Source organism: Scomber japonicus, chromosome 9, assembly GCF_027409825.1.
Source record: "Scomber japonicus isolate fScoJap1 chromosome 9, fScoJap1.pri, whole genome shotgun sequence".
Lineage (NCBI taxonomy): Eukaryota > Metazoa > Chordata > Actinopteri > Scombriformes > Scombridae > Scomber > Scomber japonicus.
Window position 1 is genome coordinate 9,183,154 of NC_070586.1, and position 24,013 is coordinate 9,207,166.

At 39.6% G+C, this 24,013-nt stretch overlaps 1 protein-coding gene across 1 annotated transcript in view; it reads right to left on the reverse strand.

The window, feature by feature from the left end:
* Positions 1-1,540: 1,540 nt before the first annotated feature.
* Positions 1,541-24,013, reverse strand: part of ypel1 (yippee-like 1) — a 41,932-nt gene continuing 19,459 nt past the window's right edge. The window contains exons 3-5 of the mRNA XM_053324964.1: positions 8,457-8,500; positions 3,472-3,580; positions 1,541-1,677 (exon numbers count right to left, since the gene is read on the reverse strand). Of these exons, the coding sequence (XP_053180939.1) occupies positions 1,588-1,677; positions 3,472-3,580; positions 8,457-8,500 (243 nt within the window). The 3' untranslated portion in view covers positions 1,541-1,587. The remainder of the gene's footprint in view (positions 1,678-3,471; positions 3,581-8,456; positions 8,501-24,013) is intronic.

Genomic DNA, 24,013 nt, shown 5'->3' on the forward strand with positions numbered 1-24,013 from the left:
ACTACTTTCTTTTTTTTTTTTGCCTCCAAACCGAAATGAACCAAAGGCCTCAGCAAAGTGCAAACGAAGTAGCGTCGTTCAAGTATGCCGCTGTGTATTGCATGACCACACACACAATGCATATAAACACATGTCATATGCATATATACACATATATGTGCATGACAGCAAATATATTTATATGTATATCAATATATAGAATCCCTGTTCCAAAATCTACCTACTACGAACATCTTCATAGTATTTATGGATATGTAATCATAGTTTGTGTTTATATATATATTCATATGTAGTTGTGTCTCTCATTGTTTCATTACTAGACAATGGAATAATACAGTCTGCCATAATGTCAAGACCCGGTCTCCTTCTCTGTCACTTAATGATACTGCTGCTGCAAAATGGAACCAGCCACAATCGCTTTTAGCCAAACACTACAAATATTTATATCTATATATTTATAATGTATGTTTTTTATATATATATATAGGCTATATATATCAATTTTATGTTAAACAAACACTAGGTGCTGCTTTCAATGCTTTTTGGGTGCTGAACAGTACCAGTAGGGGTTGTAGGGGGATAAAAGAAAATTCACAATAGAGAAAAGAAAAAAAAGACAAAAATCGAAAAAATATCAGGTATAAAATCCCACACTACTTCAAATCTCATCCTTTTTCCACTTTAAAAAAAAAAAAAAAAAGAAAGAAAGAAAAAAAAAAGCAAGATGCTGCTACATATTTGTAACTACGATAAAACTCCCTTTCCCCTCGGCTCCTCACCCGTCCCTGATTGCTCATTTTGGACATTTAGCAAAATAAAAGCATGCTCAGCTATAGGCAGAGATACGACAAGCCAAAAAACAACAAATACAAATAAAAACATGACAAAAAACATGACAGGGAAATAATAAAAATGCTAACCAGTAACATCCGTCTGCCATCAAACCAAAAAAAAACAAACAAGAAAAACAAAAAAAACAACCTTACCAAACCCAGAAGTTAAAACTATAGCAAATAACGTTAAAGTTGTCCGTCTCCGCTGGGTGAGCGAAAGAAAGAAAACACACAAATGTCCTGTCAGTGAAGTTTATCTCCTTTCGCATAGTGGTCGCCATAGTTACCACAATCACTTGTAAGCGTGGTTTCAGTGAGTGGAGGAGGAGGAGGAGGAGGAAGGGGGGGGTGAGAGTGAGTGGGCCGGGTCAAAGGAGGGTAGTCAAAACCCAAAAGCTCCGGAGCTGCAAAAGGAGAACAAAACAATCTTCAAAAAAAAAAAAAAAAAAAAAAAGTAACGACAGGAATCCTGCGATGTGATTTTTCATCAGTTGCTCCTCTTCCTCCTGGTCGTCCTCTTTTTTTTTTTTAAACATTTTTTTTTTTTTAACTCATGTCATTTGTTCTTGTTCAGTTTCACGATGAGCAGGTGGGTGTGTGCATGTGGAGGAGATGAGGGAGGGGTGGAGGTAAGGGGGTATTTTAAAGGGGAGGAGGGAGAGGTGGGGGGGGGGGTTGATGGTCATCGCTCCACGCAGTTCATTTAAGAGCATTCCTAGGTCAGAAAAAAAAGAACGAGTGCGTGCCGAGAGCGTCACTCCCATCCGTTGTCCTTGATCATGTGAGCCAGCTCGATGATGAACTTTCCCTCTTTGTACTTTTGACTGCTCTCAAACGCGTGCTCCTGGAGGGAGAGAGGGAGAGAGAGAGAGAGAGAGAGAGAGAGAGAGAGAGAGAGAGAGAGAGAGAGAGAGAGAGAGAGAGAGAGAGAGAGAGACAGAGAGAGAGACAGAGAGAGGGAGAGAGAGAGAGAATTAAGTTACAAGACTTCATCCACACTACAGCCACGCCAATACTGATAGAGAGTAATGGATATACCGATACTGGTCAAATATCGATATCGGCCGATATTCCAATTCTTAAAACCCATTTCTTCGTAAGATGTTGACTTAATTTATTTGATTTAATTGTTTTTATTGTATGGCAGTTATAATATATACTCACATTTTATGTCTTTATGTCTTAGGTCTTTCATAGTTCATAGTTACTCCATTATCAAACATGAAAGTCACAGTAAATATGAGATAATATTCATATTTGAGCAGTAAACACTCATTACAAACCCAAACTCTGTTATAAATTCTAGTAATTCTAGCAGAGAATTGACATTTGATGTTAAAGAGCAGGAGTAAATACATGGAGGCTTGGGTTTCACAGCTGCAACAACTACTCAACTCAACTACTCAACATGCTAGCCAACTAAAACTACTCACATTTTCTGGTTCCAGCTTAAATGTAAATGTTTTCTTGTCCTCTATGACAGAAAATTGGATATATTTGGGTTTTGATTTGTTGCTTGGGACAAAACTAGATATTTGAAGACTTTGACTCAGGCTTTGGAAAACAATAATCAACATTTTTCAACATTATGATCAAGAATATACTCAACAGATTCATCTCTATTTTAAAAAAGTTAGTTTCAGCCTTAAATATTTCACTCATTTTGCTCTGATGTTCTGATTTGTCCTTCCTTCCTTCCTTCTTTCCTTCTCTCTCTCCTTTCCTTGCTCCTTCCTCCCTCCTTTCCTTCCTTCTTCCTTACCTCCCTCCTTTCCTTTATCCCTTCTTCCTTCTTCCTCCCTCCCTCCCTCCTTTTCTTCCTTGACTCGATGACAACAGGAGGGTTAAAAAGTGCGGCAGAAAAGCAAATATGCAAACCTTTAATCACCTGGTCTCATTATAATCTGAGAACAAGCAAGATTTTAGAGATGCAAAGAAAATTAAAGTGTCCTCTAGTGACCCAATGACCTCGTTCTTATTTCTAAGCTTTCAGTCAATCTGCAGACGAGCTTGTGTGGTTTCCGTCGTGTGTCTCAGTCCCGCTGATGTCGGGAGCATCCGACACGCAGACGAGCATCTGTGTGTCTGATTACTTCCTTGGCCCTGCGTCTCTCTCTGCAAACCACTTCTACTTCTGCTTTTGCTTGCAGGGCCTCTCTAAAAATAAAATCTCTAATTGTTTTTGTCGCTGAAGGACGACGGCTTTAAGTGAGTCCTTGTCTTATACTTTGTTCAGCTATTTTACACCCTTCTATGGTCTTTTCAGACAATTACCGGGACAAGCCTCTTCAAAATGGCCTGACATTTAATCACTGTAGACTCTCAGAGGTACCAGCCTGGCTGTCTGCAGCCAACCTTTCGGCACTGTAATTATCTTGCGCTCTAGGAGACCACTGAGTGCTCAATCTCTGAGCCTAAATACAAACCTGAGCAAAATAAACTGTCACCATGGCTTTAACAAGCAATGTTTTAATGAGAGCAACCTTGTTCTTTTGACCTGTAACAGCATAATTTGTCCCTTTGGAAGCCAAAAAAACCTCCAAATAGTTACGCAACAACACAGCAGCACCCAAAAAGAAAAAAAAAAAAAAAAGTAAAAGGTCTCAGGTGAAAGTTTAAGAAGCAGCAATTGACTTACATATTTCCAACCCAGGGTGGTTTTACAGTTTTCACAGTAGATATCAGCCACAGCATGTAAACCTGTGAGGAGTACCCGCTCCTCAGCTGGCCCGCAGCCGACATTCACCCTGTGGGAGAGACAGGAAGTGAAGAAGAGGACGCGGAGGTCAAGGACAGCAGCAGATGAAGAGCTCAGATAATTTAACTCAGGGAGTAAAAGTAGAAATAACTGTCTCTGTATCAGGTAACATGCTTATTCATTTATAATCTGGAAATACAAATAGGTGATAATACCCATATTTCTGAATGTATACATATAATATTCTGATATTTATTTAAGCATGTAAAAATCTGAATTTATTATCAAATAAAGTAAAAATGATGAATTTAAAAGCAACCACATTGATCAGGAGCACTGTTTTCCACTTTTATATTTTTATTACTATCACATTAATTGTATGTTTTTATGTTTGGGTTTTATTTTTATTTCTCAAATTGCATGTTCTTATGTTTTTTGTTTCCAATTCTTACTGTTAAATGTTTGTTTTATGTAAAGCACATTGAGTTACCATTATGTATGAAATGTTCTATATAAATAAATAAAGCTGCCTTGCCTTCTTTTAATCACCATATATAAAATACAGCACCTTTAATTTATGAGATTTTACCAATTTGGAGTATTTTAATAATTAGGTAAAATTATTAAATGCTTGTCTACAAGTTAAGAAATATCTCTAACACTCTTTGGACAGTACCAAAGCTAAACATCCACATCCTTTATTCTCTATTTATAAAATATAACACTTTTCATTTATGAGATTTTACAAATTTGAAGTATTTTCTTGACTTGAGAACAATTCAAATGATTAAATGATTGTCTACAAGTGGCTTTAAATCTCTTTGAATAATACCCCAAACTGTTTTTCATGTTTCCTAAAAAGTTTTGTCCCTTTCCTACTCATTTCCTCTTTTCTTTTATCTGATAGCGACATTTTTCTGACCTTATCTCCTGTTAAATGGAACAACTGACTCACATATTTGAAAAAAAACAAGCCAAAAAAACCCTCAATCAGTCAGTACCAGCGTTTGCTTCAAAACTTTAAGTAAAACCTTGTTCAGCAAACTATAATGAAGTCTGTGTAATTGCTAAACATGACACTTTCTTCCTCTCAGTGAACACAGTGTTGCTGATTAGCTCATTTCGGTGGCAGTTTAATTAAAAAGGACCTGCCTACGAGAAATGAATGAAATGAACAAATCATTATATATAAACTATATAAGCTTCATTTTAGATGTCTGTTTGAGTCTGTTTTCAGCTTAAATGAGCATCATAAACATTATCCAGTAGGGGTCGAGCATGTGTCTAGTGTTACTTCTGCAGTTATTTGCTCTCTCATGCATCTGCTCCACTGATTCCACCCTTCGATTCATTTTGGCAGGTAATTCGGACTCAGGTGGCACAAAGCAGCTGCACCGTGACACCTGAAAATATCTCAGACCTCTAGGGGAGGTGGTGGTGGGGGGGGGGGGGGGGGAATTTCTCTGTGGTTCATTAAGACTGAGAGCAAAGTCCCCCCCTGCCCCCACCCCCTCCCAAAAAACCCAATCAACCAAAAAATAAATGAATGCTTGGTAGGTTTGGAGAGATGAATGGTAAAATGTAGTTTGTGTGACGTGAGCCTGAACCTCGCCCTCCAGAGAGCACAAACAAGTCCATCATATCCAGTTTTGCAAGAAGAACTGATTTGGTGACTCGGAGGTCAAAGCAGGTTAAAACTGAGCTGAGTAAGTTTGAGAAATTAGAGATTTGTTTTTAGACGTCTTGGTTACATAATAAAATAATTTCAACAGCAGTTCAATGACTAGATTTCACTATGAATGTACAACCTGATTGGAAGTGAAATATAGTTATTAACCCCTCCTGTTGCCCTCGAGTCAAGGAAGGAAGGAAGGCAGGAAGGAAGGAAAGGAGGGAGGAAGGAAGGAAGAAGGAAGTAAAGGAGGGAGGGAGGAAGGAAGGAAAGAAGGACAGAGGATAGAAGGAAGGAAGGAAGGTAGGAGGGAGGGAGGAAGGAAGGGAGGAAGAAGGAAGGAAAGGAGGAAGGAAAGAAGGAAGGAAGGAAGGAAGGAAGGAAGGAAGGAAAGGAGGAAGAAGGAAGGAAGGAAGGAAGGAAGGTAGGAGTGAGGGAGGGAGGAAGGAAAGAAGGACGGAGGAAAGAAGGACGGAGGAAGGAAGGAAGGTAGGAGTCAGAGAGGGAGGGAGGGAAGGGGGGGGAGGAAAAGAAGGAAGGAAGGAAGGAAGGAAGGAAAGAAGGACAGAGGAAAGAAGGAAGGAAAGGAGGAAGGAAGGGAGGAAGGAAGGAAAGGAGGGAGGCCCTTGGACTTTAGCAGGATGTTGGATATAATGGTTTAAATGTGTCAGTATGTTTACTATTTATTACATAAGCTGCACCTGTTGCATTAATATCTACCTGTCTAGAGACTGCAGGTGGAGAAGCGCTAGCAGCTAAACTATTGCAATAAATTTCATGTCCTTGTAAAAGATTAATGTTTCTTTTTAAATACACGCTGCCTGATTTATAAATGTGATAAAATAAAGTGAAGCAAATCAGAGCTTTACTGGGTTTAGTTATCAGAGACTGGAATCAGATTGTTCTTGACACCAAAATCTTTTAATCTTGCAGCTGCGTTGCTTTTTCACTTTTTCACTCTGAGAAGTTAATTCAGTTGTAAGTGTTGTGTTTGCCTAAAACATTTTCTTTCTTTTTTTTTCTCTCTCTATCTCCAAAAGGTGCAGACTGAGAATTCATCAAGAACTCCACCTGAGGGAGGTGAGCTAAGATTGTTTCCAATCATCCTGTGATGCAGTTTGTGTGCAATCATTATGCAATTTATACTCCGACGGGAAGATAATATATGAGCATGTCATGCTAACGATGTTAACGTCTGATAAAATGCCTCACAGCTGTTTGATCAGCGAGGCAGTTTCACCTACGTCTATGTTTTATGTTTTAAAGCAAACAGTGAAGGTGTAATTTCCAATCCGCTGCTCTTCTTCCTCGTCATAGCTAATTACTGCTGACGTGGGAAGCTGCACCTGTAGCTTCCCACCAACTAAGACTTCTCTCCTGTGGAACCATCTTCCAGATTTGGTCCGGGGGGCAGACACCCTCCCTACATTTAAGAGTAGGCTTAAAACGTTCCTTTTTGATAAACGCTCTTAGTTAGGGCTCTTAGAGCTCTTCGCTTATGCTGCTATAGGCTTAGACTGCCGGGGGACTCCCATGATGCACTGAGCTCCTCTCTCCTCCTCCATCTCTCTCTCCATCCATCCATTTATATCCATTAACATCCATGTTCTATTAATGCATTCAATAACCTAAACTTCTTCCCCGGAGTTGTCTGTGCTTTCTCGTCTCACAGGTAATCTGGGCCTGTAGACGTCACTGGTGCAGATATATGGATGTGATCCTTCACTGGCTTCCCACCAACAAAAAGGTAACAGGTGGTACAGAGGGTTGAAAAGTTGGTGGTTTGGTTTTAAGCTCCTACTGTTGACATGATGAAGTCTGAAATCAATCCTGACGTGGCTAAATGAGGGATATGTGGAGGAATTTTCAGTATTATAATGTGTTTGTTGAATTTCATGATAGTTGATATAATATTAAGAATTTCAGTCATTTTTCAAGCAAAAAAAAGCCAAATATTTAGTGATTTCAGCTTCTCTAATGTGAAAATGTCTCTCTTTCTGTTGACTTAACATCATAGTAGGTTGAATATCTCTTACTGAGTTTTTGACTTATACTCAGAGAAAACATTTGATGACATTGCAGTCATAGAAATTGCATCACTTTAAGGCATCGACTGAAATAAATCGATACCAAGTAGTATCGAAACATCTCCCGTCAATCCTGCATCGATCCTTTTTACACCCAGAGCTAGAAAATATGACTATTTGTGTGGACTTGCTCACAGCCAATCAATATGAATAATTTAAAGACTTTCAAAGTGCATTTGTGTAAAAATCTAATCATTTAGATGTGGAGGAGTGGCGGTATTTTATGCAATTTAATGCTTCTAGTCACATGATGGGTATTAAATGAAGTACTAAATTGGTGTCTGTATCATTTAAAGGATACTTGGATTTCTACTGGTATCGTAACTTTTTAAACAATACTCAGCCCTAATAATGTCTTTGTTGAATTTTATAATCAAGTATAGAGCTGCAACAAATAGTCAATTGATAGAATATTATGAATTTCAGTCACTTTTTAATCAAAAATACCAAATATATTAAGAGATTTCAGCTTTTCCAATGTGAACATTTGTCCCTTTCTGTTGTCTAAACATCATAGTCGAACATTTTGGACTAACAGTCAGACAGTGGATGATCTTAGAAACTGCATTTTTTATTCTTTGCAGGTGTGTTTTACGGAGATTGATTGATTATATAAGTGTAATAATTACTAGTTGGAGCTCTAATGAAGGTCCACGTGTAATTATACCAACCCCCATCTTCAGGGTGATGTAAACTTTGCCACTCTGTTTAGCTTTACTCACACGGATCCTCACGTGTGTGTATATTATTTCAACATTTTTTACAATTTGCATGTTTGTCAAAGTGTGATTCAGCCATACAGCATATGCCAGCATACTTCTCTGACAGCAACAATAAACTACTGCAGTGTTCTGATTTCAAAGACTACGTAAATGAACTGAGGCTGAAAAACCACAGTTAACAAGTGTGAAAGCAAAGCAGCTGGTTTTTAGGAAGGGTGGTGGTGGTGTTGGGGGGGGGTGGGGGGGGGGTAATAAATCTCAATTTTGACTCAAACAAACAAACGCATTGTAAAGACAGTTTACGACTCCGTCCAACAAATAAGCTACTTGTAGAGTCCGTGTGACTTTTATCTACAAGCTTCTACATCAGAGACATAAACCAAACATTTCCCACTGTGGTATAAAAAGAAAGTAGTGTGTTGCATTTGTGAGGCTCATACTTACACTGAGTTAAACAGATAGGCTCTTCCTTGACTGCCTTGAAATGACTGTAAAGAGAGAGAGAAAAATAATGTAAGTTGACAATAAAGAGCTGAGTGCATGCAATGTGTAAGAATGCGACTGACGCCCTAGGGTGCTTTTCTCCCGGTGGCTTCTGTGCATATTTGTTCATCCACCTTGTCAAGGTTCCCACACTCAAGTTTTGGCTGGAGGTAAGAATATAAAAACTTGCCTCAGAGCGAGAGAGAGAGACACTGATGTCAGAGACGGCAAAAGAGCGTGCAAACATCAGAGAGCCAGTCTGTCAACAACACGTCAAGATTGATGACGAGAGATGCTCGTGTTTCTCGTTGAGTGGAATTTCTCTCATTTGCCTTGTTACCGATAGTTACATCAGCAGCCGCTCCTCTGACCAGAAAAACATTTACTCAAACTTCCAATTTCCTGCCAATATTTAACTTTCTACAAACAGCTCTTTGGAAAATCATGTTTAACAAAAAAAAAGAAGCTATATAAACTTTATGAGCATTTTACTTGCATCCATGAGTTTAGAAAGTCAAAAAAAAAAAATGGATAAAAGTGTGTTTTAAATAAAGTTTCTTGCCAAACCCGATGAGGTTATGTGAAAACAAAATAAAAATCTAATAAGAGTCACATTTTTTCCCCCCAGAGTTTTCCCCCCTTGCTACAAACTCAAGATGCCAAGGTTTGTTGTTGACATGCGATGTCACACACAAAAATAAAAAAAAAAGCTTTGTGTGTATTTGCGGAGCTTTAGCAGCACAGCGTCTCTCTCGCTCAGCTGATAGAAGAAGAAGAAGAAGACGACACTTTAAAGCCTGAACAATAACAAGGAATCTGAGTTTCTTTCTGAGTGAAGTGCCAATAAAAGCACAGCCAAGATACAGTTTACTGAGATATAGAACTACACACACACACACACAGACACACACACACACACACACACACACACACACACACACACACACACACACACACACACACACACACACACACACACACACACACACACACACACACACACACACACACACACACACACACACACACACACACACACACACAGTGATTAAAACCCTGAGCTATGATTCAATTACAGATTCAAAACATTTCCGTCTCCCCACACGAGAACAGACTCAGAACCTTTTGGCTCCAACACACCGAGGATCATTGTGAAAACAAATTGTGTTAAAGGTACCCTGCCGAGATTTCCTGTAAACAAACACAGTTATATTTACGCTCAGTTTTTCCTACCAAAACTCATTGTGTGTGTGTGTGTGTGTGTTTTCCTTGAAGTCTGACAAAAGTGTTAAATGCATTTCCTTCCTCCAAAAAAAAGCAGGAATTAAGATAAAAGCAAATGAATCTCTGGGGGTCGACACAGAGAAGTGTGTTATAGGTAACCGGAGGTCGCATGAACACACCTCTGAAATTTACAACAACACATCAAACAAGCTTGATTGTTTGATTCCAACTTCCTGTCGACTTCCCTGCCAAAGAGGATTCGCCGCACTGGTATAAAAATTAACATCTCTAAAAATGACAAATTCCATGTCTGAGTGCAAGTGAATGCAGCACGAAAAAGCGACGCCAGCTGCTGCTAGCCGACCCCTTCAACGGGCAGCGGCTCCGTTTTCTCAGCTTTCTCTAAAGTCTCTCCCGGGTCCTTGCTACACAACTGCTAAATCTGTGTGCAGGGTTGCCAACTTCCACTAGTAGGGATAGGAGAACTGCCACAGATGGATGGTGGTGGGTGTGTTTTGATGATGAATATTAAAAAGGAAACTTTTTTTTTTAAAGTTACTCTGAATCTTGTAGGAGACATTTGTAACTTCCAAAGGAAACCAACTAATAAAACAGAGATACATGAGGAGGACTTGATGATAGAAAGAGAGCAACAGGAGAGAGAAAAGGAGGAAAAGATGACATAGTGGAGGAGAAGACCTCAGAGATGAAGAGATGGAAGAAGGAGAGCGTCACCAATGTTCCTATTCATTGCTTTACTCATGTGCCATAATATGTTTTTGAGTTAAAACCAGGTGGGGAGTTCTGGTCCTCTGAAATGAGGCCGACGCAGAAGTAACTTAGAACTGCATTCTATCAAAAGGCCACCAAGGGGCGACTGTTTTGGTGTCAAAAGGACTTCCGTCTCTATACAAGTCAATGGAGAATTCACCAACTTCTCACTTGATTTCTAACCTCAGTAAACGTTTTCAAAATGTGTTTATGGTCTCAATCGCTAGTTTAAAGCCTTCTTCAATGCAGTATGATGTTCATTTAGGACATTTTGGCCTCCCTGATTTTACATTTGACGATAAAGCAGGGTATGCATTAGGGCGTGGCTACGTCCTGATTGACAGGTTGATTGACCAATGTCCTCGAGATCCAGCCCTCGCAACCAATCGCAACCTCCCCGTGCCGCTGTTGGCTCCGCCCCCACACTTCCGCCCATGACTCCGCCTCATGCCCATATAAGTAGAATCCGTGTTTTTATTTTTCCCAGCATGCACCTGAAATTTTCAAGATGGCGCTGCCTAGATTCGAAATTATTGGCTTCCGAGCAGCAGTCCACAAACCAATGGGTGACGTCACGGATGTTACGTCCATTTCTTTTATACAGTCTGTGGTTAAAATATGTTAATTTGGGGGCTTTCCAAACTATTTTAGTGCTATGGTTTGTCCGATAGTCAGACTAGTCAAATACAATCTTCTTGGGAAGTTTTATAAGAAATGGAAGATTTGAGATATAAGATTGGCCTGTAATTAGCAAGGTCACTAAAGAGGACACCAACTAATAAAACAGAGATACATTAGAAGGACATGCTGATAGAAAGAGAGCAACAGGGGAGTGAAAAGGAGGAAAAGATGACCGGGGAGATGACATAGTGGAGGAGAAGACCTCAGAGATGATGAGATGGAAGAAGAAGAGCGTCACAGAAATGAAGATTTGGTTACAAAACAATATATTAATATCTATTGTCACCATCTTTCTAATCAATACTTTACTTATGTGCCACAATAATATGTTTTTGAGGTAAAATATCTTTATTTTTGGGTTTTTCCCAAATCAAATAAGCTATTAACAATAATGATTCAACTGCTATGGTTTGTCCGATAGCCAGACTGGCCAGATACAATCTTCTTGGGAAGTTTTCTTTATAAATGGAAGATTTGAGATATAAGATAGGCCTGTAATTAGCAAGGTCACTAAAGAGGACACCAACTAATAAAACACAGATACATGAGGAGGACATGCTGATAGAAAGAGAGCAACAGGGGAGTGAAAAGGAGGAAAAGATGACATAGTGGAGGAGAAGATCTCAGAGATGATGAGATGGAAGAAGGAGAGCGTCACAGAAATGCAAAAAATACATGTATTTGTAAGAATTGATTTCTATTGCCACTATATTTCTATTCAATACTTTACTTATGTGCCACAATAATATGTTTTTGAGGTAAAATAACTTAATTTGGGGGGGGGGGGGGGGGGGGGGGTTCCAAGCAAAGAGGCTATTAACGTTACCAATAGCCAGACTGGTCACATACAATATGGAGAAGTTTACTTAGAAAAGGAAGAATTGAGATTTCATGATTTCAAGATAGGCCTGTAATTAGCAAACTAAAGTCCAGATCAGGCTTCTTAAGCAAAAGTATCTGATTGTAGAGACTTACTGATTATTCTTGTTGTTTCATAAGAGAGGCACTAGAAGCTGGATTTAAACAGTTTGGCAGTATGTGTATGTTAAAAAATACAATCCTGTTTGTTAGCTATCAGTTTTATTCTTCCTCCAACTTTTTTGTTAGTGTGTTGTACATTTCCTGGCGTGTTCCCACCACAGATGAGTGGAATAACCTGAAAACTGTTGGCAGGAATATTTACTGCGTCACAATTACATACTATTAGATTACTTTTTTTGTTGCCTTTAATGGACATTGTACAGTCCAAGAAGAGGGGGAAGAGAGAGAGAGAGAGAGAGAGAGAGAGAGAGAGAGAGAGAGAGAGGGAGAGAGGGAGAGAGAGAGAGAGAGAGAGAGAGAGAGAGAGAGAGAGAGAGAGAGAGAGAGAGAGAGAGAGAGAGAGAGAGAAGCGAGGAAATGCAACAAAGCTCCTTCAACTGCTGGGATTAAACCGGCCCCATTGCATCATCATCTTAATTAAATATATACTGTAGAAGAAGTAGTTTAATTATGTTTAATGAAAGGCTGAATCCAAACTAAACCAAACAAGTTGAAGGTAATTTAAATTTTACTGATAATTTGGTGATAAAAAAAACTTCCAAATTAATACAAATCCGTGACGCTGCATCTCACATCTGGTTTGAGTAAGACTGCTGATCGACTCGCTTTCAACTACGTGTCATGGTGACCTCTTCACACAGCCATGCAAAGTGTTTCGGTGGTGTGTTCATGCCCTGGGAAATGAATGCAGGGTGTTTGCAAGATGTTGAACAGTTTATATCAGGTTATGATAGGAGGTTTGCCAACAAAACTGAGCATAAAAAAACATGAGTGTAAAAATGTTTGGTTGCCAAGATGGTAACATTTCACAAGAAACCTTCATGAATATACGAGAAAAAGTCACGAGCTTGGTGTAAAATGCCAGAGAAACGGGGTGGGGTCAATGCTGAGAGACAACAAATCAATCCTTAACCCTCCTGTCGTCCTCCCGGGTCAAATTGACCCTGTCTCTTTTGACTGTTCCTTCTTTCTTTCCTTCCTTCCTCCCTCCTTCTTTAATTTTTCTTTCCTTCCTTACTCACTCACACACTCACTCACTCCCTTCCTTCTCTCCTTCCTTCCTTCCTTCCTCCCTCCTTTCCTTCCTCCCTCCCTCCCTTCTTTCCTCCCTTCCTTCCTTCCTCCCTTTCTTCCTTCCTTCCTTCCTTCCTTCCTCCTTCCTCCCTTCCTTCCTTCCTTCCTTCCTTGACCTGAGGACAACAGGAGGGTTAATATCACAGCCAAATCATTTACTGCTAACATAGTCAGACAGGATTAAGTGCAAGTTGTTACAGGAATAAGTTGGCTAATGAAAGATTCTTGCAACTACAGGACAAGGGAAAACATGAGCGATTAAGAAATATTAAAAGTGCAATTATATGCATGAAGTAGAGAGAATACACAACATGAAAGCAATCATGTAATCATGATAAATGCAGGAAGTGGGCTTTATAAATAACCTCACTGTATGTTAATGTGAGCAGAGTGCAGCAAAGCCGTCACAGTGGGTGACAACAGAGCCTGCCAGCCTTCTCTCCTCCGGCCTCCGTCATCCTCGGCCGGCAGACAGGCCCCAATCGGCTTTGCTTTTTCCATTGCAAATGAGTGCGGCAGATAAGTTTGTGGCTGCGGTTGAGGGCGCTGAGCTAATACCGCCTAATAGGAGCAGCAGCTGCCTCCTTCGCTGACCGCAGACGCAGCACCGGGGGGTGAAACCACCACCACCACCACCACCACCGCAGAGTCTCAGGGGGATTCTTCCTAGCTGCCCCGGCTGTTGTCAGCATTTGTCAAAGCTGGAGAAGTTTTATGTTAGATAATAATAGAGGAGTTTGGCTTTACATCAAGTGTTTGGAACCCATTAAAAAAAGAGGATTATGTCGGTCGCCCTGCTCCGTCCTCTTGTCACTGTAGGTGTTAATGTCTCACTGTTACATCCTCGAGTTCACTGTTTGTGTTTGAAAGTTAAATCTACACACACTTACAGTCCAGAGCCAGGAGACATGTGACCTTTAGCTGCCAGAGGGAACTAGGTCGGTCCCCGTGGAGTCGACAACAAGTCCTCTCAACAGTGTTTGGGGCAGAGAGGGAGAGAGGAGGGAGGGAGGTTAGGGAGGGAGGGAGGAGGAGGGAGGGGGGCATGTGACAAGAGCTGGGTGTCATATCTGTGCTTCGCTGTGGCCTCGGCTCAGCCATCAACTTAACCACTGGCAAAAAGGGACGGCGGCTCCGTCTCTCGCTGCCCTTATCTGTTTCCCACAGTCTATTTTTACTTTGGCAGTGTTCTTCTCTGCTGCGAGCTCCACTGTGGATCATTCGGCTACACAAAAAAAAAAACACATCAGGAGCTCGGAGGATGCTAGTCACACAGCAAAATCCTAAAAGATGAGTAAAAAAATAAAACACCATATTTTGTATGCAGACAGCAGCCACGACTAAAAGACTCCCAGCAATCCTATTAGATGGCCCCAACAAGATCTGGCATTGTTTTCCAAAATGTAGGAGCACACTGAGAATCAGATACAAGCCTTTTTTTTTGTACTGATTAATAAAACATGAGCAAATGAGAGTGGGGTCACCGAACTCGTTTCATTAAACTGACGCAATTGCACTTGTTTTAAAAAATGCTCGGTCCCAAATAATCAATTCTACAAAGCCAAAAAATCCCTGACCACACGGGACTGAAAGGGAACAATACCTCGAACAGAGAAATAGACCCAAATACACAAACATATAAATCCACCTTAAGAGGCAAAAAAGCTCCAACTACACAACACAGAGGGAGAGAGAGTGTCGCCGTTTCTCCGATGGTCTCACAGGTAGGAAAAAAAAATGCCTCTCCTTTCACCAGAAATTCACAAAAAAGTCTTTTCATTTCCAGTCCCTGTTGAAAAATGCTTCACACAATGAATCAACCCAAGTTCTGAAGTAAAGATTAAATCTGAGCTATTAACAAACCTGCTGAGGTCGACTTTTACCATCTGTCTCTCAACAGATGCCAACTGTTGTAGGTGAGGGTTCAGCTCCAACTTAAACCCAAAGGCTCCAACTCAATTCAGTGTTAGGTAAGTATTTTTAAAGATTAAAAGGTATAGTATTCTCTACAGTGCTACCAAAACATGCAACGCTGCACGTAGACACATTTAAGATACTTAAAAGATCTAATCCTCCTTTGATCGTACAGATTTGGGATTATTTTACAGTCGTTTATCTAGTCGTTAAAAATGTAACATCTGCTGATCGTAACAGATCATTTATGCATGCTTATGTAATTTCTGACATGTGGAAGGACTTCTCTGTAATTCTCGCCATGAATTCACATTTCCATTGATTTTGAAGGGTGTAAAAGGAGGATAAAAACACTGGCACGGTGGGGGACAGGGGACGGGGGCAGGGGGAACCACCAACTTAACACCTTTAGGCGTAGTGAGCTGTGGCCGGGGAGCAACACATTATAACTGGGGGGCAACACACTGTGGCTGGGGGGCAGTAGTTACGAGGGGGTGAAACATGGTGGGCTCTGTACAAGACAACCCTATGTAGGTATAAAGGATTCATTATATGTCTTATTTTCAGGTGATTACACACTAATTTAACCTTCCTGTCGTCCTCCCGGGTCAAATTGACCCCTTCTGTTTTGACTGTTCCTTCTTTCCTTCCTTCCTTCCCTCCTCCCTTCCTTCTTTCGTCCCTTCCTTCTTTCCTCTGTCCTTCTTTCCTTCCTCCTTTCCTTTCTCCCTCCTACCTTCCTTATTTCCTCCTCCCTTCCTTCCTCCCTCCCTCCTTCCTTCTTTTCTCCCTCCCTCCCTCCTCCTTTCCTTTCTTCTTCCTCCCTTCCTTCCTTGACTCGAGGACAACAGGAGGGTTAAACATACTTATGAATATTATATTCCATTTCTGCCACTAAATTTGACACACTGCACCTTTAAGCCAACTTATACTTTCTGTATCTGCATGTGAGGGTCTATGTGTGACTGCACAAACTATACACGCTCACAAACGTGTGTGTGACCATGTCTGACAATGAGGACGCCTGTGATGGGTTGTACCACTTGTCTTTAATAAGCCTGGTCCAAATTAGTTAAATCTGTCTTTGTAAAGTCTGGTATCTACAATGGACTACGGCCGGTCTTAGTGATGCACATCCACATGAACGCCCACGCGACTATGGCTATGACCTAGCAGCGTGAGTCACTAAAATGCATTGTCCAACAATCTCCTGCTGACTTTTTACATTTACAGCTAATCATCTCTAATTTGTGGCAGAGTAATAGAAGATCTAAGAAAAAGAAAAGGCAATTTCACGGACATTGAGAAAGAAAAGAAAATTAATAAAGCTGTACTGCCGGGCAACAAGAAAACGCTGATTGCCAAGCAGTCCAACGGTATAACAAATAAGAAGAAGCAGTCGACTTGAAGAGAAATAATGGGAGGCCATAAATGATTACTCAGACTCAGGCAGCAGCCTTGGTTCAGAAAATGATGTACAGGAAAAGTGGAAAGGTCTCCGGAGCAAGGAAAAGGTTTTGACTACACTCCTGCACCTGACTCGGAGCAAGATTTAGCTCTGGTCTTAGAGAGAAGACGGCTTAATCCTAGATGGTACCACCGGCATTTCTATTAGGTCGGACTTATAACGCCAACCTATGACTGACTTAGCTTAAGACCTGCTGGTGCAACTGGCTCCAAGCGTGTTATAAAGAGAATCAGGGTTAGGGTTAGGGTTAGGGTTAACGTTAAAATTAGCATGCAAATATGGTCACTATGACAATTCTACCATGCTGATATTTAGCAGGTGTCATGTATCATGTTAGCGTGCTAAAATTAAACTAATTACCACAAGTACAGCTGATGCTGAGTATCTGAGCTGATTATTGCACCAGATATAAAGTCAGAGGATCACCAAAGTAATTACATTTTTTTCTAAAGGTGACATGAAAGCAGGAACCGAATTTAATGCCAATTATTTCAAATGTTGAGGAAATATTTTTCTCTGGACTTGACCCTTACATACTGTTCATATTAAGCACCCTAGCTGTATGTTCAGGGTCAGTTTTGACTGAATCTCCTTCTAAAAGTGTCTATACCAAATTTTGAACCACAGATCTGTTTAATATTCGATCTGACTGATTAATAATTGGGTGATTAAACCTTGATTAATGTTTCAGAGAGCAGAGAGAGTGTATTTCTTAGGTTTTACACCCACTATCACACAATATCATGTCCTATTTTACTTGAGACATGAAGATATAACATAGCAATAATGATTTAAATGTTATTTTATTGAAACTGAAAATGACAAGAACTTTATGTAACTGTTTATTGTATAACCATCAGAACTACATCATAAAAATAAATCCTCAAATACTCTCTTATTAAAACTAAACTATTTATTTAACGAAAAGCCATGTCAATAGATACAGGTCCAATTTGACCCAGAACAGTCTCAATGGACAAACTTTTGTGGCACCTATACAAAAGTATAATATTTTAAAATATTTTCATTTTCATGCATTTTGGGCCACAAAAGTCGTCAAATTTCAGAATAAAAGACATTTGAGGTGTTTTTACAAACTGTCAAATGTCAAAATGGGTCAAATTTGACCCACACAGTATGTAAGAGGTTAAGTGATGCACCAATTAAACCAACCAATGTTATCGTCTCTGGAGCTGCTCGGCCATCACGGCTAATAAATAGTTAAACAAACTTTGCTGACTCAGTTCAATTATGATATAAAGAACGTGAGAGAACAGAAACATTAAATCAGCTTCTCTGTCAAGTGTCACTCCAGTCACATGTAAACCATCACAGTCTTGGCAAACTCCCAGTTTAAAGGGGAAGGGGAAACAAAAAGAGCTAAAAGGAACTGCCTCCGTTAATGGCAAGAAATGAAAAGTGTGATCAATCCATTAGAGGGAGGGGCGGGGGGGGAGGGGGCTTCCATCAGCCTAATGGGTGGGACGAAGCCAAGGTGCTGAATAAAACACTCGTCAGTATTCAGGCAGCGTCGTCGGCCCGTTCCAGGACCACGTTCACACTGCAGGCCTTCACGCTCTGCTCTCAACTGCTACACACACACACACACACACACACACACACACACACACACACACACACACACACACACAGCGATCTGATTTCAGGACGATGCTCCGATGTGTATCTGTAGGATGTATCCCATATCTGATCGAAATATGAACTGACAGCGATGTTGAGGAGATGCGGCGTGCTCAGGTTGACAATAACAACAGATGTCAGATCAGATTTTGTGCTCACACTTCTTCTTCTTCTTCTTCTTCTTCTTGTTTTTTAACATGTTTTTTGGTTGGAAGGTGAGGAGAAGAGAGGTGATGGTGTTTTCTTGTTGCTGTTGCGTCTTGTTGTCCTTCACGCTAACAGAGACTCATCCAATTATGACGTAGAGGTCTAGTTGAGATAAGACTTTAAAAATGCAAGTTCCTCTTTTAAAGCTTATCCCTCCTGTTGGCTTCTACTCATCGACCGTGAAACTTTTATCCATCCGAGTCCAAACTGACTGATTATAAAACATAAGGTTGTTGGTAATTATGGTCAATAGGCCTCATTTAAATTAAATTAAACCTCATTTTTGAGTTAACACCTGTTGTCCTCCTGGGTCAAACTTGACCCCATGACAACAGGAGGGATAAGAGTATGTTGGTCCTTTATATAAATGCTATAAATCCACTGTGAATGGAGATTGGGGAAAGTATAATGAAAGATATGTCTTCATTCTCACTTTTATTTAATTACTTTTTTTATTCACTCCTTCTTAAACTGGACCTTTGGAAGCTTTCAATTATTTTGACATTTCTGAAAAACTAAAAAAGGAATTTAATGGATTTCACATTTTAAGTTTGGATATTTCATTTAGTCAGCCGTGACAGTGAGCCAAAACTGTGAAAAGTAATTGTCTACTTTATTTTATTTATTTTTATTTTATTTTTTATCATTCTATAGTTTTATCTTCTTATCAATTATATTTGTCTATTTCTTTTGCCTTTTAATCTCTTTCTTAACCTAGTTTTAGTCCAGCTTTTATTAAACTTCATTTTTTATTTGACTTTTTTAAACTTTTAATAAACCTTTTCTCTTCATCTTTCTTATTTTACTTATTTTATTTCAATTTTTAAACATTTTTATTTTCTCTTGCATGCATTGGTCTCAATTTTTGCTTGTTTGTTTTTATTCCTTTTTTAATTTTTTAATTGAATTTTTAAAATTTTTGTTGCTTGTTCTGTCATATTATCAGCTGGTCAATCAGCTTACTGTGAAGCACTCTGAACTACACCAGTCTGCATGAAAGGTGCTATATAAATAAAGTTTGATTGATTGATTGATTGATTGCATTGAGTCTAAATGCAGAATCAAGTGTCAGGTGATCACTACAAATAGTTCCCATTAACTGTATAATATGATATAAGATATTTATGCATATATAATCCACATACCTTGCACATATAAAGAAGGTCTATTGCTTTTTACATTTTAAAATGGACCCTTGTTTAACAGCACAAACTGAGACTATCAGAAAACTACAGAGCATCATCTTAACTTCATTTGCAGCCGAGAGTAAAACAGCAACGTCACGCTCTCTCTCTCCCTCTCTCCCTCTCTCTCCCTCTCTCTCTGAGGAGGAAGGCTTTCTCTGTGCTGAGGTTTGAGTGTTTTTTCAGTCTGAGGTTAACTTTCTGCATGATTCCTGGGAGTGCTTCAGAGACACGACTGCACAGCCTCTCAATAACATCCCAAATTAAATGGAGGTTTGTTGGAGAGTTTTACTGCAAAAAAGAGAGAAAACTTCTTCTCTGTTGAGGCTCTTTGCAAGAACAAACTGTCAGAAGCTTCCCATATTTAGTTTTGGTGGTTGAAGGCAGGAGGGAGAGGGGGTGGAGGAGGAAGGAGGAGGGGGGAGGGAGGGAGGGAGGGAGGTGCACTGTGCTTGCCATACTTCCTCCTGGCCCATGTGTTCAGGTTAATCCTCTCTTTCGGGCTCCTCCATCTGCATATTTGCTCGCCGGCTGGCATGCCTGGAAGACTCGGCACATAAGCTCAGTGGATGGGAGGAGGAGGAGGAGGAGGGAGGATGAAGAGGAGGAGGAGGAGGAGGAGGAGGAGGAGGGAGGAGGGGGGTGGGACAGTATTTTTTACCTGGCTCAGGAGATTTCCACAACTCAAACTGGAACTGAGGGGAGAAAAATCTGCCAGAACCTGCAGAGCTTCTCCAAACACCTTACTGTGCTGTTTCACCATGGCTGGGTGATGAATTTCTTATTTAACTGTGAGCACAGTGCAAAAAAGACCCCCCCCCACCCCCCACCCCCCAAAAAACTTACAAGAAACATGGAGAATAGCACTTCACAAATTTCATATGATAAGAAAAGATAAGACAGGGTGAGCAGGCCTTGGCAGTGTGTAGTGGAAAACACCAGACTACGGTGTCATCTTCTCCTAAGTAACATAATCGGCTTAGAAGGGTTGATGCTGAAGACCGGGGGATGCTGCCTCGGACGACTGAACACACACATGCCAACAAGGTGTGGCAGAGAATAGAGAGAGCTTATTAATAGATCTGTGAGCAGCAGCGTGGTCAAAATTAATATCAGGGAATATGTTACATTCTTCTTTCTGATATTCACAACGATATGAAGAATGTAAGAAAAGACAGATTTTAAAGTGATGAAATGATAAGACGATGACAGAAGAACTATTTTGTTAATTGATTTGTTAATTTTCATGCAAACATTTTAAAAAATCACTAGTTTCAGCTTCTTAAATATGAGGATATTCTGCTTTTCTGTATTTTAAAATCACTATAAACTGAAGATTTTTAGGATTTTGGACTTTGAAGACTTATAATTTAATCCATTAATCAATTATTTAAACAACACTTAATTGAAGCTCTTCACAAATAAATATTCATATTAATCATCAATACTGTATACTGCTGGATTATAATGCATCATATCAGACAAAACTATGTACAAGGCTAAAAAAGAAATTGATAATAATATTACAGTACTACATATATTGTATATTTTTCTAACAGTATTTTGTACTAGTTGTAATACTGCAATACTAACTAAATAACTTCCTGTATTAGGAAACAATTCAAGGTTTTAAAATAAATTTAAATATTAAAGAAAAAGGTTTAAAATGGTTTTTACCCTTTACATACTGTTCATATTCAGACTCATAATTAGTCTCTACACCAATTCACACTCATAAATTTCCTGTGAGCCACTAATAAATGTTTGATTAATCCTTCTGTTTGATTAAAAGACATTCACAATCACTATTTTATGCTGATTTTTGTATTTGTTTAATAAACACAGGTCAAAAGTTGTGCATTTGCATAAATAAAAATGTGTATCAGCTGCACAAACATTCTAAAAATGATGCATTTTATTTCCATTTTTCTTAAACTGTGGGTCACATTAGTAAATATATGGCTGTTTCTACAGACCAAGTTTGACTCTGAACAGTATGTAAGGGTTAAAGATCTGCACTGGATTCACTAATCAGGATTTCTACTGTACATCCTGTAAGTTTAAATGTGGACTTTGATATCAGCATTTCATCACAAGTGGAGCTGACGTAACTTCTAATGTGCATATTTAATTATTTTGATTCTCTGATTGCTTTCTGCATTGATTTATAACATGTTGTCGTTAGTGAGTAGCATTTCTCATGTAGCTCCATGACCTGAGTCAGATGTGTTTTTGCACCTTATTATTGTGTTAAGAGCGTGCTGATTGTCTCAAATATATGCACATTTTATTATTAACAATGCTGTTCAGGTTAAAAACATTCAGGTCACACTGATTTAAAAAGTGCTGACTCATCAGAGACACAATGATCCATATGAAACGTCACAGTCTGTCAGGGTTGAGTTGTGTTTTTCCCGTCAGTCCATTAAACTAACAACCTGTCACTCAGATGTTATCTCAGTGTTTGAAGAATGATGTTTTACTCCAACAACAACTTTGCAGCATGTTTACTGTAACAGGTAAAAGATAGACTGCCGCTCCGAAGATCCCTTCATCAAATCCAATTATTGTTTAAGTGGATTATTCAAGCAAATTAGGTCATTTGTCAAGAGTCGCTTTATGGCATTAACCTAATAAAAAAGACGGCACAACCCAGTCAACAGTTCACTCTGTAGAGCAGCAGGATGTGACTTTCTATTGCTGCAGCACATTGAGGTCAGTTACAAGGAAGAAAACTCCCCCCCAAAAAATATCCAGTCTGACGTGTTTGTGTTTAGTCGACTCGAAATTTTTAAAAAGACAGCTTTTTTTTTTGTTGTTGTAAAAAGTTCAAACACCTGCACAGCTGAGCCACAGGGAGGAAACTTAACTCACAGAGGGATGAAAATATGTGCCAAAACTTCCTTGAAGGCCAACAGAGAGGATTATATATACTAATTTTGAGAAACATTTCCACTAAATTGGTTGTTTCCAGACATCCACACTGGTGCTGAAAGGCTGAATATATTACAGATGCTGTGTTTGGTGGTGTGAGTAAAGTCTGGAGAGGTTTGTCACTGCTAACGCCAAAATACAGGGAGATTTTCTGTTTGGCAAATAAATCTCAGAGGGCGACGTGCCACACTGGCGGCTAAATCTTTGCACCAAAATAGTAAAATATCTGGTGTGCCTCAGGCTTTAGAATAAAGGACAATGTGCAAGATTTATCCTCCTCTTAACTGTCTTACACAATCATATCGTCAGTTTCTTACATATTTATGGAGTTTTTAGGCTGCTTTGTATTTATTTATCCCTCCTGTTGTCCTCGAGTCAAGGAAGGAAGGGAGGAAGGAAGGAAAGGAAGGAAGGATGGAGGAAAGAAGGAAGGAAAGGAGGGAGGGAGGGAGGGAGGGAGGAAAGGAATGGAAGGAAGGAAGGAAGGACGGAGGAAAGAAGGAAGAAGGAAGGAAAGGAGGGAGGGAGGGAGGGAGGAGGGACGAAGGAAGGGAGCAAAGGAACGAAGGGAGGAAGGAAGGAAAGGAGGCTCACTTGGGAACCTTGGCAGAGCAGGTACTAAAAAAGTACCAAGTACCAGGTACCAGGTACTCTGTATAATGGAAATGCAAAAAAAAAAAAAACGGAGTCGAGTCGAGTCCAAGGCGAGTCAAGGCAAGTCGAGTAGTGCTAGAACTGTGTAGTGGAAAAGCTCCATGGGTCACCTTGGTTTTGGAAGTGCTCAGAGCCCAATTATAATGACTGTAGTTCAGTTCAGTGAAGGAATGAAATGTGTTACTTAGGTCCAGCAGCATACAAAATAAATAAGACTAAAAATAGACCCTCATATAAATAATTAAATAACCTAAAAACCTATGATAATAAATAGAGCACATAGTTAAAAAAAACCAAGCAGCATAAAGTGCATCAACTGTTACATGCAGTAGCAGCAGTGTAAAGTGTGTCAAACAGAGACTAATAGATGAGGAAATAGATGTGTGGAACTCGAGCCGTTATATCTAAAGGTGCAAACAGCTGCACTGATTAAAATAAAAGCGTACTTTCCTGTCAAACTCAGATAAACAAATGTTGCTCTGGCCTCTTCTTTAAGTCAGCGTTCAACATGATACCTTATTGTCTCAATGAAATGTGACACAAAAGGGCAATTTATCATTTTGGCTGCTGTGAAATGTGCTTGGCAGATGGATTTTTTTTTTTTTCATCTATTAGCTCTCTTGGCAGCGGAGTCAGAAAGTTAATTTCAGACACTGCCCGACTGAGTTCAATCATATTAATCATAATGCATCTCATATTGTGACTATTAGATGATGTAAAAATAG